General features: G+C 41.3%; 1 protein-coding gene across 2 annotated transcripts in view; it reads right to left on the bottom strand.

Moving 5' to 3' along the window:
• Positions 1–257: 257 nt before the first annotated feature.
• TMEM248 (transmembrane protein 248) overlaps positions 258–20,735 on the bottom strand; it is a 40,573-nt gene continuing 20,095 nt past the window's right edge. For both annotated transcript variants that reach the window (XM_019421736.2, XM_019421737.2), the window contains exons 2-7: positions 11,912–12,088; positions 8,320–8,605; positions 6,568–6,718; positions 5,280–5,463; positions 3,769–3,912; positions 258–3,000 (exon numbers count right to left, since the gene is read on the bottom strand). In XM_019421736.2, coding sequence (XP_019277281.2) covers positions 2,980–3,000; positions 3,769–3,912; positions 5,280–5,463; positions 6,568–6,718; positions 8,320–8,605; positions 11,912–12,088 — 963 coding nt within the window. In that variant the 3' untranslated portion in view covers positions 258–2,979. The remainder of the gene's footprint in view (positions 3,001–3,768; positions 3,913–5,279; positions 5,464–6,567; positions 6,719–8,319; positions 8,606–11,911; positions 12,089–20,735) is intronic.

The raw sequence follows: 20,735 nt of genomic DNA, 5'->3' as shown, positions 1-20,735 counted from the left end.
CACTTCTGGGCAGGATTTGGGTTAAGTCTGTGGGCACCTGCTGGTCTTCCAGGGCCGTCAAAGAGGTTTTGTACTCTCAGGGAGAAGACCTGTATGTTCGCTGAGGCCAGCTTAGTAGGAGACGCAGCCCACCCCGCATCCTGACGATGAGCGACACGTGGAGAAAACAGGTTGCAAAACACCCCCAGTAACTGATCACATATGTTCTTCCCTTAGAAAACACCCATCAGATGGGAGAAAAACAGAGACACGGCAAATAAACTCAGATGTTTTATTCTGTAAAGCACATATGCACATATTTCAAACACAGAAAATGAATCTGGGAGTAAATGCCGTAACAGATCAGCTACTGACCATCATGCAGCAAGGTAAGTGAGATGGGTCCGCCGGCCCTTCTAAGCCCACAGCGCCTGCAGGAGGGTGGAAAACCAGGATACTGAATCCCTACAGACTGCCAAAGAAAATGCAACCGAAACGGCAGGCTCCTAGTGACGAGAAAAACTTACAAATAGAATCAAAACTGATTCAAGTCATACAGTGAAAGCACAAAAGGAAAAAGGAAAGAGATCAATATGATCTGAAACAACCATTTAATAGTAAGTTGCTAACCTTTAATTGGACCTCCAGTCCAAGATGCCTGAGGACGCGCCAGTGCTCCCGTGCGGGGTCACTCAGAATGGCCTGTGGGCCCTGTGTGGGACGCTCTTCTAATCCTGAGGGTCCCCCAGCAAGACGCAGCAGAGGACTGGGCCTTGTCTCCAAGTGCCCAGATGTTAACAGGACTCTGGACTTCCTGAGATTCCATGAAAGTCTCTCCGGTTCCTAGACCTCTTCACCCAGGCCCATGGCCTCTCCTCTTCCCCGCTTTCTTTTTATACGCCTGACTGACTCTAGGTTTCTAGAAGATCTTGGAGAATTACCTGCTAGAGTAAATGCTGGATTTTTTAAGTGTGTGTCCTGGCCTCATGGACAAGTCATACTGTCCAGGCATTTTTGGCACTTCCTTCCCTCATGCCTAACAGAGTCCTTCCTCCCCTGGCTAGAGATTCCAGCCATTCCCTGTTATTAAAACAAGTGTAATTAACATTAGCAACAAGCTGGACTGAACAAACCAGTGAAACTGACGTTTTCCACCTGTCTTTCTCCTTTTATGTTACCCTGCCAGTTATAAATCTATCCCTGTAACTCAACGTCATGGGGATTTTATCAATTCAGTAGCAGCTTAACCTAAAATCTGTTGGTCTTAATGATACTGATGTTTCTAAAGGCCAAGCCAAATGGCTCTTTCTCAATCTTGTCTCATAAAAGTCTCCAAGTCTCTAAAGAGAAAACTAAAGGACCAGGTTAGCCATGCATCATGTAAGCAACTCATAAAAAAAAAAACTGGATAGACAAGTATGATCACTACACTTGAAATGTACTAAAAGGAAAAAAAAAGGGATATTAACATATTAAGTTACTACAGTGATTATTTTAATAATCTTCAGTAAGAGCCCACCAATTGTTTTCCATTCAAGAATGCCTGGGATCAAATGTTCTAGGCCAATTATTTCAGACTGCAGGACTAATTCTAATTGGGAACAGACTACAGACCTGAAGTTCAGGGGAAAAAGTGCTGCGAGTCACGTCTAAGGTTTTAATTGCCCTTCTGCTACATAATGTTGCTCAGGAGAACACAGAAGTCAGTAATGACAAGGACTTATTAAGGCAAAGAGCTATTAAGGAAAAACCGTAAGAAGACAAGAAACAACAAAGGACTAGAAAAAGTAACACAATTTTTTAAAACATAAATATGGAGCAGAAAGAAAAAGGGATAAAAGATTTAGATCATCCAAATGCCACAGGAAAGAAAAATGCTTTGGGTTTTCCTGATACGTGGCAAATCAGAAGTCCTTTCCTCAAATTTCACAGGCATTGTTTCCACGTTACTGATCTACGAGCTGCCATTTTCCTTCTGAAGATATGTTCATTGCATAAAAACATATGCAAAAAGTAAAAAGAAGAAAAAAAATCCACTCCCTCTTCAAAGAAGAAGCTCTTTTACAACTATGAGACTGAATCATCTGTCTCTCTTTCTATACTGCCAGCTGCACTCCAGAAAACAGAACAGCTAATTTCTACTCTAAAGCCATTTACTTAATTTTTAAGCTCTTTTGAGTGAGGACACTGCTTTAACTTTTATAAAGGAGGGAAGGGACAACAGAGAAGAAAAGGACAGTGGCACATTCTGTGCCAACTCAACTCAAACAAGACCAGGTTCCTCACCATCCATGTGGAAAATGAAACTTAGATCTTTACCATGTAGGTGATTTTTAAATATTTAACTCTTTACTCAAGATAAAAGCACAAGTCTGTCCTAACTAGAGTAGTATTAAAATGTGACTATTTTACTTGTTCTTCAAAGAAAAAAAACAAACAGAACAAAAAAACTAAGAAAGATAGGTATGTTTCCTTGCAAGCAAAATGGAGAAAAAGGTATTATTGTTGTTACCATGATTATTAAGCCACAGACACATAAAATCCACAAAATGGATTGGTGGCTTTGGAAATGCAGTATCATATCGAAGGTGCAGACTGTTTGGAACGTTCTGTACATATCGGGCTGAAACAAGAACCAAAGCAAACCTCAACCCCACCAGCAATGAAATGCCCCTGTGACCTTGGCAAAGACGGCATGGTCTGCTCCCCAGCAGTAAGATCACGCTCCTCTCTGGCGCTACGCAGAACCATCCCAAGTCCACAGGTGAGGCTGAAGGGTTCCCGCTGCACCCAGTGTGAAGCACGTGCATCATTGGACCAATTTCGGAATAGATTTTTATAAATATATACAAATCAGTTACAGGCACTTGAAATGTCTTTGGCTGGAATAACCCAACATTGCAAGATAATATATTCACAGAGTGTCCAGGCCCAGGCTGGGTTCAGCAGGCAATGATTATGGTTCTCTCAGTCTCTCTTAGAAAACGGGCAGTTGTGGGATTAGGCATCAGCCAAAGCCACCTAGAAAAGAAGAGGAGGAGCAATCCGGTCACACGGTAAAGCCCAGGTAACTCAGCCCCGCCCAGTACTCTTACTGAGTTCGGGTCCCCAACCAAACACCAGGGAGCCATACGGAATGCATCGATCAGGCAGGGGAATTACTAAATCCCTAAGAAAACAATGTCACTTGGCAGAGAATGAAGAGAAATCTCAAAGTCCGTTGCAGGAAGTAGCTGATCTAGTGGAACCACCATGCTGAGACAGAGTTAACAGTTTTCAAACCCTGATCAGCATTCTAGGAGAGGATTTCTCAAGCCGATAGAAACCGAGAGGAAACAGCCCTTCGGGGTCGGCTGCTCTCCAGTAGGACTTTGAGAACAATTCTCAATCAGTACCTTTTGCCAGCTAAGGCTTGGGTATACGACTGAAAATCCAAAATCATCATTTAGGCTGAGAGTAGACTACATCTAATAAAAAGACAGGAACGAGTCTCACTAATCGAACTAGTGAGTTTGAGCCCTATGTTGGGCTCTGTGCTGAAAGCTTGGAGCCTGGAGTCTGTTTCAGATCCTGTGTCTCCCTCTCTCTCTGCCCCTCCCCTGCTTGCAGTCTGTATGTGTCTCTCTCTCAAAAAGAAACAAACATAAAAAAAAAAAAAAAAAAAAGACAGTAACTAATTTCTCTGGTGGAAAGGTGCCATCCATAATAAATGGAACGGGGACTAAGTGGGGACTTCCTGTCTGCAGAGATCTCCAGCAAAATCTCGGCCAGACCCCACCCACTGCTCACCTTCTCAGGACAAAAGTCAGGATTGCTCTGACGCAATTTGCTGGGTCTGCCTTTGATAACCGCATAGCAAAACATTGTTATCACCATCACGAAGAGGAAGTAACTGGTGTGCATGAGATGCAAATTTATTAATGAACGGTCATCCTAAATGAAGAGAATAAACCAGAAACATCTGCACTGAGTTACTGGAAGATTTTAATGCTGGGTTTCAGGAAACAGGGTTCATAACCTCCTGACTCGCCTAAACTTTAATTCACAAACTGAAACAAGGTTTCTCTTTTTCTCTTCTAAACTATTAAAGCTGGGTCTAAGTAAAGATGGTATTCCTGGAACCACCCACTCCTTCCTAAGGCAGCCCCCTGCCCTGGCTTCTGCACTCCTATACTGCCCAGGAACTCAAGAATGCCCTGTCCCCATTTCCCCCCACCCCTGAAGTTCCCAGAGACCAGAGGCCTTAATCCAGACCCTTCTCTTGAGTCCTCTGACTGCCCTCAGGTCACATGGCTGACAGCCCAAGACTGTGTTCCTAATTCCTTGTCACTCCCCCACCAGGAAGGCTTCTCCCCTTGGGCAGCTTCATTCCTCTGCCTTTCTCCCACTTTTCAAGTCCCTGATTCACTCCTCTCTGACCTCCCACGTGCAGTCAGTCACCAGGCCTGCCAGCTGCCGCGTCCCAGCCATGCTTCCCTCCCTTTTCCTTCACACATCTCCAGGCCTTGAAACATCAAGCCTTGGGCTCCATCGCATAAACACATCATCAGGTGGGAGACCAGCCTTCCTAACACACTGCTTCACAAAGACCCTACAGTGTCCCTCAGCAAGGCATAAAGGTCTTTCTGGAACCTGGCCTCTGCCCAGCATCCAGCCTGATCTCCATTGGTGACTCCTTGCAGGACCCAGCCCACCAACTTCTACAACTTGATAAAATGAGATGTAAGAGAAAAGGACCAGGCAAAGAGAAAAGAAACCCACCTGACAGACAGTGACCAGAACAAAAGTAAGGGCGTTTACAATAATCCGTGCAGTCTGTTAAAAGCAGGTTCAAGTCTAAGCAGGAGGCTAAATGAGCCTCCCATCCACTGGTCCAGATCCACTGGTCTTCCTCCTTATTAAGTAAGATCCTCTCCAGCTCTCCATATCTGGCCAAAGACTCAGCTCCTCCTATTTACTTCTACCTTTCTAAATTCCAAACTTATTTATTTTGCTCAAATTGACGCTAACCAAATATTCTGAGTGGCGGTGTGACTGAGCAGACGGTATAAGCACCTCTCGTCACCCCCATGGGTTGGGCACACGACAGCTGCTCAACGACTGCAGCCGAGCAGCACAGAAAATGAGCAACAAATGCAGGGCTGGTTAGCTAAAAAGGTGGCCTATTTCCCCAAGTCTCGAGTCTCCCGACCCAGCTGGAAATCTAGAATGGCATGAGCTAAGCTAGCCCACCGAGGTAAAGAGGGCCTACACTAATAGTTCTCAGACGCAGGGACACACACACTACTTTTCTCACTTACATCCGGAACAATAACTGTAAGCTTGGGATTTAAAGCATGATAGACTTTTCCAATGGCCCCCTTGTAACACCAGAAAGGATTGTAATCTTGAGCGTATTTTGTGTTGGCATCTCTGGCAGTCGTGAAGATCTTGTACCAGAGCGTGGCATTGCTGTATGTGTCAGGAACACAGTGCGGTGGCTGCCTGCAGGGGAAGAGTGGCAAAGACATGTGCTCAGTGGCCTGAGACGGCTCCTCGTGTCTCCCCCGCAGCCCTGGCACAATACTGAGCACAGCCACATGCGTGGAAAGGAGAGATAAGAGACATACATTTAAGGAAAATCACATGATGTTTTTCGTTCACAGATTTCTAAAAAATTATTAAACACGTAACAGAATAAGAAATCGGCGTGTCACATTCACGAGACCGGTTGTTAAGACCTTTGCCTCCACAGGTCAGTCAACACGGTTCTCTCGCATACAACGTAGCCAAAGAGACACTTGCTCTTTTTAAGCCCAGTTTCTCAAATTATCTAAATTCTTAGTCACAACTGGAAGTTTTATGCACAGACGACTCCATTATATTATACATAATTGGTTATACACAGCCAATAGCAAATGTTTAACTTACCTGCTCTTGTCCTACAATCTCCAAATGTCTCAAATAGATAAATCACAGGATAACTATTCTTATTTAAAAAAGGGTTCATCACAGAATTCTTTTAAATAGGCTACGTCTTATGTATTTTATGTATCTATAGATCATTGTATCCTTCACAGAGAAAGGAGAGGCAAAAAAACCCCCAAAACCTTAAAAGACCAAGTGGTAACACTGATAGCCACGCAAAAAATTCGAAGCAGAAATTTCACCAACAGAAACTATTTCACAGAAAATAAGATTCATTTATGCTCTCGATTTAAAAAATAACTCCTTCTGAATAACGGAGACCAAAACTTCACGTTTCGGGAAGCTTCGTTATGTCATTCCGGTCACAGGATCAGCTCTTACTTATCTTTTCTGTGACATGCTTCCACCAACGGGAAAGGCAGCCTAAGAACATGGAACAAAAACCAGATGCTTTTACCACCTGCGGAAGGACTCACTCGCTCTTTAATACCTCTATGCAGAAGTTCTACCTGTAAGATTCCAAAGTCAACTTAAATAATCCTTCAGCCACGTCTGGCTGTGACAGTCCTACAGAGTAATTGACTGGAAGCCACCCTGAGAGTCTGCTGCTAAAGTGCCCCAGTCATACTCTGGTACATGGAGCTCGTGACACGCAACCACTGGGCCCAGGAAGCCACTTACACGGTGACGGGGAACACGCCGGGGTTGGCCGTGAGGGTCATGCAGGCTGTGAACACCACCTGCTCACAGTGACCGTGAAGGGCGCAGTCGTCCGAACTCCAGGCTGTAGGCAGGGTAAAGGTAATGTTTATCTCCTCGTGGGCTTCCCTGCCTAGGAAAGAGAAATCGGGGTGGGGGGGTGTTTGGTAAACAAAGGTAAGACACTCATATATTTGTTATGTTCTGGGATTTCAATGAATCCTAGAATCAAACCCACCCAGGAATCCCCTATCAGCCCACAGAAGAAACACACCTGCCTTTGTGGGATTTTAGGAACAAGGGTTCTGAGCCAGGCTCTGAGGCCTGCTCACCTGGTAGAGCCACAGCTTGGCAAATGGAGAGGGGCCGCTGTTTGCCAGCGCCTGGAGATGTCAGGCAAGGGCCCACAGTGACTGAGCTGGAAAGCTGGGGGCTGGGTGAGCCATGATCACCACCATTTTCGCATGTGAACAGCACTCGTACCATTTTCAAATTGCTTTTGTATGTGTTCTTTCACGTAAAGCGTGCCATTAGCCCGTGAACGTGACCACAGGAGTACTGATGTTCCCCTTTCACGTAGGAGCAGACTGAGGATCAGAAGGTCTAATGGACTTAAGGAAGGGCAGGGAACTGGTAAGGGCTAAAGAAGCTTAAACAAAAATGAAGGTCTTCTGATGCCACAGCGGAAGGCCCACTTGATGCCCAGAAGTCACCCTCACCTCAGTCCCACGGGAGCAGCTCTCGCCTGTAAAACCAGCGGGAGGCTGCCAGGCACTTTAAGCTACCTGAGGACTTTAAGAGGCTCTTGGTAACAAAGAACCAAAGATACTTCTTCTAAGGTCCAGGCCTCTGCAATGAAGCCTTTCCTAATTATCCCAGCTTCCGCTGCTTCCTCAACACTCTCCTGAATCACTTAATAGTCTGTCATGGTCAGAGGACACTATTGGTCAAAGGGCAGTGCTCACTGTTCTGTAGATGTTTTTTTATTTTTTGAGAGAGGGTGCGCAAGTGGGAGAGGGGCAGGAGAGGAGAGAGAGAGAATGTTAAGTAGGCTGCACACCCAACGCAAAACCCAATTTGGGGCTTGATCTCACAACTGTGAGATCACTACCTGGAGCTAAAATCAAGAGTTGGATGCTCAACTGACTGAGTCACCCAGGCGCCCCTAGGTGTTAATTTTTAACATTACTTAACACGCACTTAATATAGCATTTCCTTTGTGCCACGAACTATTGTAAGTACCTGATGGATATTAACTCATGTTATCCTTGTCTCTTCCATAATCCTAAAATTCCAATTGGACAAAATCAGACCTTAGCCTTTTTCTAGTTCTTTTCAGCAGCTAGGGCTGAGCTAATGTAGGCATGCAAAAATTTGTAGACTATAACAATATTTATATTTGTAGACTATTAACAATATTTATAGTATGTATTGAAAACTCCATGATGAAAAACTTGAATAAAAATTTGTGCTTGTAAGTATTAAAACCAGAACGAGGCCTTAAAGTTGCTTCTCGGCTGCTTTTATTGAGCGCCTACTACATACCAAACACTTTAAGTGAAGATGTAGTAGAAATAGTTCCTTCTTGACTTCATTTAGTTCAAACTCAAGAAAAGGGGAGACATGCAAAAATAAAAACAGTCTGATGAGTAAAGATCACATACTACTAATACTCTGCCTTCGAAGAGTTGTTGCCTAAGAAAATCTGGAAGGAAAATGGCTACACTCACACACCTGAAAGTCCAATCTGATGCCCTAAAATGGTCGAGTACAGATGGGTGACATTGCGGGAGTACCCTCCAAAGGGCTTCAGCGGGTCCAGGGTTAGGGTGATCGCAACTGAGATGTTAACTGGGCCTGAATCCTCCAGGGCCTGAGGGGACTGTGTGGACGCTCTGGCCTGCCCGCTGGTCATTGTGCTCTCCGGAGCCGTGGTGTCATTTGTGAGGTGCTTTAACGTTTCATTCTCGGATACACACAAGTCCAAATCGTTAAACCGCAGCAGAAACGTGTTCCAATCCTGCAGTAAAATGCAACAGAGGGAAGTAAGTGTGAGAAAGTCGGAAAGTGCTGCCACCACACCATCTGGCCACGACCTGATGACCCCCCAGTGTGGTGTCACAGGGCTGCGGGGGAATGACACTTCTGAGTCACTCATTTAAAACAGCAATGACAATACAGCCATCAGCCTCTTGTGTTGGTGTAACAGTGGGGTTTCCAAATCACTCTCATATTCACAATCTAAAATATGAATCCTTAACCGGCATGAGATACTAAATATACCAGGAGATTAAACCAACTTATTCAAGAAACTGTGTAGAAAACAAACCAAAATAGCACATACTTATAGATAATGATCTAGCTTCAGAACCAAACCTGAAAAGAAAGCTTAAATGAAAGTAATAAAAATTAAAATTAAAAATTAAAAGCATTCATCCAAATTTAATTAGCCAAAAAAATAATCCATTATTTTTAAGATTTTGTTTTTAAGTAATCTCTACACTCAATGTGGGGCTTGAACTCACAATCCCAAGCTCAAGAGTCACCCGCTCTACCAACTAAGCCAGCAGGTGCCCCACAATTAGTTATTTTTTAAAAATTAGGCAGCCGTGGGGTGTCTTGCTGGCTTAGTCAGAAGGAAAGGCATGCAACTCTTGATCTTGGGGTTGTGAGTTCAAGCCCCATGTTGGGTGTAGAGATTACTTAAATAAATAAAACTTAAAAAATAAATAAGTAAATACGGCTGCATTAAAATAATTCCTCAAAAGGGCTATTCTATACATCTTGCTTTCTCTCTGTAGAATGCAAAAGTGTAGTCAATACCAATATTCATGTGGTACTTCCCCCCCTTGTCATGGACTTTGGAACATGACCACCTTAAAACAGAACAATTTCAGAAAGGAAGAGAAAAGATATTATCAGGCTTCTCTTACGGTCTGTACTGATGATTCAAATCATAAGCAATTTTAAAAACACATACAGCTCATTATGTCATGATTAAACTGAAACCAACCTAGTAAAGTACCCACCTGGTTCTATTTTAATTTTCACAGAAATGCAAAGATGAACTCAGGCTGAAACAGTGACAACAAACTAACCTAGGCTGTCCGACAGAACTTCTCTGTCCCAGCAACATTAGTCTACAAAAAGTTGCCAAATGTGAAGACAAACCCAGTTACACTTCCAATTACTCTAACACTAGCCACTGATTAAAAATGCCACTCGAGGGGCGCCTGGATGGTTCAGTCGGTTGAGCGTCCGACTTCAGCTCAGGTCATGATCTCACAGTTTGTGAATTCGAGCCCCACATCGAGCCTGGAGCCGGCTTTGGATTCTGTGTCTCCCTCTCTCTCTGCCTCTCCCTCACTCGTGCTCTCTCTCTCAGAAATAAATAAACATCAAAAAAAAATTTTTTAAATGCTATTTGATATCCCTGACTCTCCTTCAGGGAGGCGGATTTGAGGCTTTCTCTCTCGTCCCTTCATGAGGCTACCTCTCAAAAAACCTTTTCCTTGCTGCATTAAATACAAAGCCATCTGAGCAATCCTTGAGCAGTCAAGTGAGTACCTTTACAGTATCAGCGGATCAGTGCATGGTATTTAGTAAGACTGCAACTCGATGTATAAAATTACATTCTCCCCAAACCTACAAACTCAGGAGACCTGAGCTGAAATTGAACTGAAAATTAGAGCTGAAAATGAACATTCTAGTCCCATCCCTTCATACTCCAGACGTGAGGGAACTGAGGCCCAGAGCAACTTTAAGGACTCTCCAGTCGCACAGCTGAAGGCACAATCTGGATTAAGTTTTTTGATTCACAGCCCCAAACTTCTCCCATATTCCTCAGATCCTCATTTGAAAAGAAAAGCACTAAGTTAATCATAACCAAAGTTCTGCAGTATCCTGGCACTGCTCTCCTGCAGAGTTCAAGTCCATTTTGAACAGCTGGTCAAAGCCAATGTCAGGCTCCATTTTGATTATTAAAGACTAATTATCCAGGCTACCTCTTAATCACTTAGCTTGGCTGAGTGTTCAACATGGCCTTGGGCTCTGAAGAAAAGTAATGCCAGGATGCTGCGGAGCCCTGGCTCTGACTAGAATATTCATTTTCAGCCCTAATGTGAGTACAGCCTATTTGCACAACCTTTAAAGATTCAGAGTCAGAAAAGAGGGAAAACTGAGCCAGCCAGTAGGTGTCTTCTTGGTTAGAAACTCTTTGAAAGGGTTTCATGGTAGAAATAGCTAAAACTTGTTACCTAAACTGTGTGAAAGAGTTCACTTGTGAAGGTGGCCCTTCCTGTCAAGGTATTCTAGGATCTAGAATACCAGAGAGCAGAAAAGGCCATGATCCCCATTACACAGGGTAGAACCCTCCTCTTAGTCACGAGGCACACACAATGAGGCAACGCTGCAGTCTCAACCCCCACTCCCGCTCCTACTCCCACCTAGGAACACACCCAAGAAGAAAAAGGGTACGAGAAGGAACTCCGGGAATCTACGATGACAGGTACTCATTTGTCCTAAAAGAAACTTTATCCACCAGTAAATTCACCGTATCATTAATTCAGCATTATTTCTAACATGTAAAATATATTTATTAATAGGTACATTATCATTCACTTCTGTTAAGAATTGTTAATTTTGTATTGTTTTCTTTGTATTTGCAAAAATACACCTTTTAAGATCTGTATTATGAGTGTTCAAACTATTATATGCCTAGATTAAGGATTAAAGAGCAATACCCTAATAATGTATTTAAACTGACCACAACATAAAAATCTAGAAAGCAAATTTGTAGATAACTGAAATTCGGCCTAATAAAAAAGACAAATATATTTGGAAATAAGACCCAGGTATTCTATTTCTTTAGCATCCCTTCTTTGGCAGTGAAAAAGCTATCGGTACAGCTAAAAGAAATTCCATGACATGTGGCTTCAAAATAACAAATATTTACAGTTTTCAAAAATAGCAATTAGCTAATTTAAGATAAATTTAAATTACTTATTATTAATTTAATAACAGCAAATATGTTAGTTCCTGGTCTTCCTGACACAAACATTTTTACAAATATATTTTCCAAAATACACGCTTCATTGCTGAAATAGTCTAACTGAAACTGATAGCATTATTTAAATCAACAGTTACCTAACTAGATACCTTCTAACAAAGTGAGTCACAGGGAAGACAAAAGATTGTGAATAAATGCTGCTCTTTCTCACTGGGTTAACATGTCCCCACCAAAGAAAGGTGTGTGGAGAGCGCAAGGGTGTTCTCCCACTGGGTAAGGTCGGGCCAGCCTGACAGGAAAACTTAAAATATACAATACCTCTGCCATTTCCGGTGACTTAATCTCCTTGATTTTGAAGAAATAGCCCAAGGTCAGGAAAGCTATTGCCATGGCGCTGACACTGATCATAAAGACCACAAGGGGAGGCCGGCTGCTGATGTACAGCTTCAGGTTCTCCAGGGGGTTGATGTTGAACATTATTCTGATCAGCTCCACCTAAAAGGGATTAATCAGAAGACTCACGGACTGACTCACCCCAAGAAACCCTATGATCCCCATTGTTGTTTCCTTTAATGGTGTTGAGGGGTGAGGGGTGCCCAGCTGGCTCAGTCAGTTAACCGTCCAACTCTTGATTTCAGCTTAGGTCATGATCTCGTGGTTCGTGGGTTCGAGCCTAGCTCAGCTAACAGCACAGAGCTTGCTTGGATTCTCTCTCCCCACCATCCCCTGTCTCTTCCCGGCTCGCACGTACATGTTCTCTCTCTCTCTCCCTCTCAAAATAAATAAACTTAAAAAAAAAAAAAAAAAGAAAGAAACTATAAAAGAAATGGCGTTGGGGGTAATGAGGTCACTCACTACTGAACTTGAGAAATGTTTGATCATAAATCCACTCCAAAGTCTAGAAGGCAAAAACACTAAATGTGAACTGTCATTATGTCAAAGTAGTAAGATATTGAAAGATACGCATTTCTCTTTCCATCTGAATCTAATTATTCTATAATGAACACTTACTCTTCCATAAACACTATTATAATAGCACTTGATACTGCCACTTAAGATAATGCGGAACCAGGTCAGTAATATGATATAAATACATGCCAACACATACAAAAAGAAATTGAGGATGCTCTCATTTCCTACCATCCAAAGGCTGACTTCTATTTGTTCAATTCTGTCCCGTTCACTGCCATACTCATGCCCATCCCAGTGACAGGCAGAGAGGCACGTAATAAATATTTAATTATACCACTCCCCTGCTTAGAGCCCTCCAAAGGCTTCCCACTGGACCTAGGATGAGATCGGTGATAGCTCCGTGGCCCACAGGGTTTCATGATCCAGAAGTGGCACCACTTCCCCTGCTCCCTCCCTCACCGCGCTCTGGCCACACTGGCCTTGCTATTGTTTAGGATCACCTTGTCACTTTCTACAAGGAAGTCAGCAGGGACTCGGCTGGAGACTGCGCGCTGAATCTGTAGATCAGTTTGGGGAACGCTGCCATCTGAACAGTATTGTCTTCCAGTCCGTGAACCTTGCCATTCGTTTGGATTTTCTCTCATTTATTCCAAGAAGTTTTGTAGTTTTCAAAGTATACATTTACACTTTTTTTGCCAAATGTATTCCTAAGTATTTTATTCTTCCTGGAATTTTTGAACATGTCCTTTATGAAGGTGTTTCTCCCTCCCCCCCCCACATTTTCCACGTTTGCTCTTTGTAAAATACAGGTTTCCACTCAATAGCCTTCCCTGACCACCCTCAGCCCCCCTTCCCCCCCTCACCTCTCAGTACCCTGCGTTAGTCCCTTCACACTGTTAAGTGCCAGTCAAGAGTATAATTAATTTTCCACTTGTGTGTTGTCTCTCATCCTTGGTTTCTGGGCTCCATGACAACAGGAATTTTGCCAGTCTTGATCACTGTGATGGCCCTGGTCCCTGGCCCCTCAATCTGACATGTCATAAGCAATTATATACATGAACAGACTACAACACTAAACAAAGCAACTAAAAAAAATCTGTGACAGCTTTTAAATTTAAGAGCAAAAAAGATGGATCCACACCTCCTAAGAACTGACAGCAACCACTTGCAATAAGGCAGGCTGTGTATTCGTTCGCCCTCACGAAAATCCTTTAAGATGGAAAGTAATATCCTTTGTGCTCTCCCCAGAGGCAACAACCATGTATGTTCTGTGTACTTTTACTACATGTATATGTCTAATCACATACAATTACTAATATTGCATACGAAGACTTGTGAAAAATGATATACTGACTATATCCTTCTGCTATTTTCACCCAACATTCGGTTTTGGAAGTTTATCTGTTCACCTATGCAGATCTAGTTACTGAATTTATCTGCTGTGTAATATGCAGCTGTAGCTGGGTTTGGCTGGACTGAGGAGCCCAGCGAGATTCTTCTTGGGTTGCCTCAGCCAGGGCCCTGCGGCAGGCACAAGAGTGGCTCTGACACAAGTAGGTCACAGGGTAGGCCCATGTGCAACCTGACCTGGTCACACCAGACGGCTCTACAAAGAAGCCATGCCGGTCTACACTTCCTCCAGCAATGAAAGGGCTTGCTCAGTTTCCCAACACTTGTACCAACACTTGATATTCTCAAGTAAACTTACTGATTTGGACCGATGTGGAATGTTATCTCATCATTTATTTTATTATTTTTATTTTAGAGAGAGCAAGCGCAAGAGGGGGAGAGGAAGAGAGGGAGAAAGAATCCTAAGCAGGCTCCACACTCAGTGCAGAACCAGATGCGGAGCTCAATCCCATGACCCTGGGATCATGACCTGAGCCGAAATCAAGAGTTGGACGCTCAACAGACTGAGCTACCTCATCATTACTTTAAATCGCATCTCCCTTGAACTGAGCATCTTTTCACTTCATCAGCCAGTTAGGTTCTTCCTAGGTAAACTGCCATTTACTAGTTAAGATGTTTGTCTATTTCTTATTAACGTTCAGGAGCTCTTTTTACATTCTGGATACTAAGTCTTTTCCAATTTTTTATGTTGTATGTAACTACTCCAAGTTTGTGGATTTTTCTTTAATGTAGTCACAGTATTCTTGCCATACGAGAGGTTCTTGATTTTTTTAAACAGCTTTACTGAGATATAATTCACATACCACGCAATTCAGCCATTTAATATATACAGTTCAATTCACAGGATCGGCAACGATCGCTATAATTGATTTTCAAACATTTTCATCATCCCATAAAAAAACCCCATACTCTTTAGCAGTAACCTCCTATTCCTTCCAGCCCTAAGGCAACCACTAATGAACTTCGTCTCTATGTATCTGCCCATTCTAAACATTTCAAATGAATGGAATCATAACACGTGGCCTTTGGTGACCTGACTTCTTTCACTTAGCATGATGTTTTCAAGGTTCATCCACATTGTAGCACATACCAGTACTTCATTCCTTTTTATTGCCCCAAATATTCCATTGTATGAAAATTTTTTTCATACATTTTGCTTATCTCTTCATCAGTTGATAGACATTTGTTTGTACTTTTCATCTATTATGAATGCTGCTGCTAAGAACATACATGTGTCTTGTGTGGACATAAGTCTCCACTTCTCTTAGCTGGATCTGTCCTATATACCCTAAGAGCGGCACTGCTGGCTCATATGGTAACACGTTCAACCTTTGGCAGACCTGCCAGGGTATTTTCCAAAGCAACTCCCACTCTGAATTCTCACCAGTAGCGTGTGTGTTACAATTTCTCCACAACCTCACCCACACTTGTTATTACCTTTTTTATTAGAGCCATCCTACTGGATGTGAGGTGGTATCTCGCTGTGGTTTGATTTACATTTCCTCAATAGTTGTAAGTCCTTGACTTTAACGTATTTAAATGTATCAACCTTTGCCTTTTATGATTATGTGTATGTATGTATTATTTGGGTATCTTTACATGTCAGAAAGATTTTTATCATTACTTTCCTCTACAGGGTTAGAGTTCCGCTTTTGACTTTTAGTGTCTCTTAATCTACTTGGAATTGATTTGGGATTCCAGAATCTAGGTTTCTCGTTTAGTCCTTTTCTACACAGGTGGTCAACTGTCCAATTCCATTACCTGAACATGGTTTTATATTGAACGTAGATGTCCCATGGATTTGTAATGCCGTCTCTCATATACATCAAGCTCCCATATGTGTGTGGGTTTGTTTCTAGGCTTTTTCTTGCGTTCCATCACCATGTCTGTATCTCCCACCTGTATGAAATCTTGCTAATACAAGAAGTCTACCGTTTTATTTTTATTCAAAATTGTCTTAGCTATTCTTGGCCCTTTACTCTGCCATATGAATTTTAGGTTCCAACTGTTAAGTTCCCAGAAAAATCTTGTTAAGATGTAAACGGGAATTGCACCAAAAAGACTATTAATTTAGGGAAGAAATGACATCTTTATAACACTGTGTTCCCTAATCTATGAACAGGGTCTCTCTCTCTCTCTCTCTCTCTCTCCATTTTTTTGGGTCCACTTTTCTTTTTCAATAATTTTTAAAAACTTTCTCTTATGCATCTTGTTAGACTGACTCAAAAACATACTAATTTATGCTGCTATTACTGACAGTATCTTCTAAAAATTACATTTTCTGTTGTTAATGTATACATAAGAAAGACTTTGGTATACTGATCGTGATTCTAGACACATTGCTGAAATCTTTTAAATTCTAATTAGGCTATTTGTAGCTTCTCTTATTTTATGTAAACAGTCACACTACAAGCTAGTAACTGTTTCTTCTTTCCAGCCCCTATTTCATTTATTTTTCTTACGGTTTTGACTAGAATCTTCAGAGAAATGATGAATAGAAGTGGCAAGAGTAGAAATCCTGGCCTCATTTCCACCTTTAAAGGAAACACTTCACTATTAAATACAGTATATGTCAAAGGTTTCTAAAAGAAACCCCTCACCAAGTTAAGGAAGTACTCTTCTGTTTCAAGTATGCAAACAGATTATAAACAAGTGTTACATTTTAATGAATGCTTTTATCTGCAACTTAAATTTTTTCCTTTAATCTGTTGACGTGAACTATGTTGATTTTTTTCATGCGGACTCATATTTCCACTTGGATAAACTTAATATGATCAATCATGATTTTTTAAAACTACATTGCTGATTTATGTTTGCTAAATTTTATTCAGACCTTTCAGTATCTACTTGTAAGTGAGATAAGAAAATGATCAGCCATGATCACACTCTCCCTGACTATATACACTCCTTGACTGGTAGGATGAAGTCATCCTAGTATCATAAAATGAATCTGTGCAGACACGTATTTTCTAGAACATATGTAAGAAATTAGCTTTTATTTTTCTTAGAAGCTTGACAGACCTTGACCAAAAAGACCACCTGAATTCACCAAGTTTTTGTTTGGTTTTGTATCTGGTTGAGCTGTCTTAAATGCTTCATCACAGTTTTAATGATGGCCAGTCTAGGTTTTTTATTTCTACTGAGTTGGTTTTGGTAAGATGTGTTACTCTAGGAAATTACTCCTTTGATAATTGGTTTTTAATATTTCTGGCACAGTATTATTTTGTGATTTGTTCAATTTTTAACTTACTTACAGTTATGTTTCTTTCACTACAAATGTTTTTGTGTGTTTGCCGCCTTCTCTTTTTAACCAATCTTACCATAGCTGTATTGCATTGATGTTTTCAAAGAACCGGTATTTGGTTTTGTAGACTGTGTCTAAATAATTTGTTTTCCATTTCAGTAATTTCTACATGTATTTTTTTTTTTTTTAAATAATTTCTCCCTCTGCTTTCTTTGGGTTTACTCAGTTTGATTTTTCCAACTTCTTCAGTTGGAATCTTAGCTCAGAATTTTTATTCTTCTTTTCTGAGATAAGCATTTAAGAATATAAATTTCTGCAACATACTCCTAAATTATGTTCATGCCCTTCCCACTACCACCAATCCAATCCATTAGCTAATCTCATTTTCTTTCTAAAATAGATCTCAGATTCACCCACTTTCCCCCATCTTCTTGTGAAGATGTACTAGCTCTCTACAGCCCTAAGACTTCTATATCCAAGTGTCTAGTGCATTATCTCTACACCTACACATTCCACAACATGTCCAAAACTGAACTCATCTGCTTTCCTGCCAATGTAACTTTCCCCCCTGTATCCCCATCTCAATACAGATCTCTGGAAAACATTCTAGACTACTTGGCCTTCCCGCCATATCCAAGCAATTACTAAGTGCTAAAGATTCTATTTCTTTAATATCTCTTCCTTCCTCTTCTTTTCCATACTCCTTGGCACCGGCCCTTAGTTCAAGCCCTCATCATCGTTTTCTTATAACTATCACTGAGAATCACACCTGGATCTGCATCAAATAATCCATCCTTCACATGCTGTGAGAGTGATTTTTCCAAATGCAAACCTGGTCATGTTACCACTTAAATCTCTCAGAGCTCCGATGACCAAAGGATAAAAAGTCCAAGCTCTTTAGAATGGCAGTCCACCATAAGCTAGGTCTTGCCTACTTCTCAACGATCTAACTGCTTGCAATTCCCAGGACATATTAGACAATATTATAGCTTCAAGCCTTTGAGTCCACTGGTCCTCCTGACCTTCATGAACCACCTTCCACTAGTTCACCTGCCTCTTCCAAGACTCAGCTCATGGGTTACCTCCTCTATGGAACCTTTCCTGGCCCTTCCCCCCACCCAGCCCCTCAGGAAGAAGTGACTAATTTCATTTATATCCCCTCACTATACTCTGCAAACTTCTCATATAGAAACTGAAACACCTCACTGCAACTGTGTGTATATACATCTATCTTCCGAACCAATCCGTAAGCCCCTCAACGGCAGATACAATGTCTTACTTGTCTCTGCATAATCAATATCCAGACACAAAATAGTCTATGTTTTAAAATGCACAAGTTCATTAAATGAATTCATCGAATAAATCCAGACTTAAGACATAAACTAAAATAATAATCTAGAAAGTGATTATAACAAGATTGCTGGACACAAGGCCAATATACAGAGGTCAACTGCATTCCTATATAACAGTAAGAACAAGCTGAATTTGAAATTATAAACACAATACTTATATTAGACCCCCCAAAATTAAACACTTAGGTATAAATCTAACAAATATGTACAATACGAGGAAAACTATAAAACTCTCATGAACAAAATTAAAGAACCGAATGGAGATATTCCACATCTGTGGACAGAAAAACTCAGTATGTCAAGGTGTCAGTTCTTCCCAACGTGACTTATACATTCAACGCAATCCCAATAAAAAATCCCAGCAAGTTATTTTGTGGGTATCAACAAACTTTTCTAAAGTTTCTATGGAAGATAAAAGAACCAAAATAGACAATACTAAAGCAAAAAAACAAAACTGGAAGACTAACTCTACTTGACTTTAAGTCTTACTATAAAGCTACTGTCAGTAATCAAGACCCTAGAGTATTGGTCAACGGAACAAAACAGAGAGCTCAGAAACAGACCCACCTACATGTAGGCAACTGATCTTTACAAAAGCAATACAATGAAGCAAAGCCACATCTCTTTAACAAATAGTGCTGGAACAACTGAACATCCACATACAAAAAAATGAACCTAGGGGAGCCTGGCTGGCTCAGTCAGAAGAGCATGCGGCTCTTGATCTCCAGGTTGTGAGTTCGAGTTCCACAGTGGGTGCAGAGATGACTTAAAAATAAAATCTTAAAAAAAAAAAAAAGACTCTAGACACAAACCTTATATCCTTCACAAAAGTGAACTCAAAATGGATCACACATGAATGTAAAAGCAAAACTATAAAACTCCTAGAAGATAACATATAAGCAAATACAGATGACCTGGAGTTTGGTGATGACTTTTTAAATATGACACGAAAGGCAACCATCCATGAAAGGAAGAACTGATAAATTGGATTTCATTAATGCTCAACATCACTGATCATCAGAGAAATAAAAACTACAATGAGATATCACCTCACACCTTTCAGAATGGCTAAAATCAAGTAACTTAATAAAAGTTATTAAAAATATTAAATAAATAAATATTTTTTAAAAGGGGGTGGTGCCTGGGTGGCTCAGTTAGTTAAGCATCCAACTCTTGATTTTGGCTCAGGTCATCTCACGGTTTGTGGGTTTGAGCCCCATGTCAGGCTCTGACAGCATGGTGCCTGCTTGGGATTCTCTCTCTCCCCTCTCTCTGCCTCTCCTGCACTCGTGCGTGCATGGTCTCTCTCAAAATAAATACACTTAATGAAAATTATTTTGAGAATGGCTAAAACCAAAAACACAAGAAACAACAGGTGTTGGCAAGGATGTGGATAAACAGGAACCACACTGTTCTTGCACTGTTGGTGGCAATGCAAAACGGTACGGAGGTTCCTCAAAAAGTTAAAAAATAGAACTACCCTATAATCCAGCAATTGCACTATGAGGTATTTAGCCAAATGATACAAAAATAATGATTCAAAAGGATACATGTACCCCAATATTTATAGCCGCATTACCTACAACAGCCAAACTATGGAAACAGCCGAAGTTTCCATAAACTGATGAATGGAAAAAGAAGTAGCATATACATACGAGGAATATTCCTCAGGGGTGCCTGGGTGGCTCAGTTAAGCATCTGACTCTTGATTTTGGCTTAGGTCATGATCTCATGGTTCTTGGGATTGAGCTCTGTGTCAGACTCCTTACAGGAGTAAGACATGGCAGAGCATGCTTTGGATTCTCTCTCTTAATAAATAATAAGTAAACCTAAAAAAAAAAATTTTTTTTTTTTGAGAGAGATACAGAGTGCAAGTGGGGGAAGTAGAGAGACAGAGATGGAGACACAGAATCCAAAGCAGTCTCCCGGCTCTGAACTGGTCAGCACAGAGCCTGACGCGGGACTCGAACTCACAGACGGTGAGATCATGGCCTGAGCCGAAGTCGGACACTTAACTGACTGAGCCACCCAGGTGCCCCAATAAATAAACTTTTTTTTAAAAAATGGAATATTACTCAGTCACAAAAAATAACGAAATTTTGCCATTAGTAAAAGCACAGATGAAGCTAGAGTATCACGCTAAATGAAATCAATCAGAGAAAGACAAATACCGTATGACTTCACTCCAATGTGGAATTTAAGAAACAAAACAAACAAGCAAAGG

The sequence above is a fragment of the Panthera pardus genome, unplaced genomic scaffold (genome assembly GCF_024362965.1).
Source record: "Panthera pardus isolate Hobbes unplaced genomic scaffold, ASM2436296v1 HiC_scaffold_4, whole genome shotgun sequence".
NCBI classification, from domain to species: Eukaryota; Metazoa; Chordata; class Mammalia; order Carnivora; family Felidae; genus Panthera; species Panthera pardus.
Note: the sequence above shows the minus strand (reverse complement) of the source record. Positions and strands in the feature narration are given on the sequence as shown.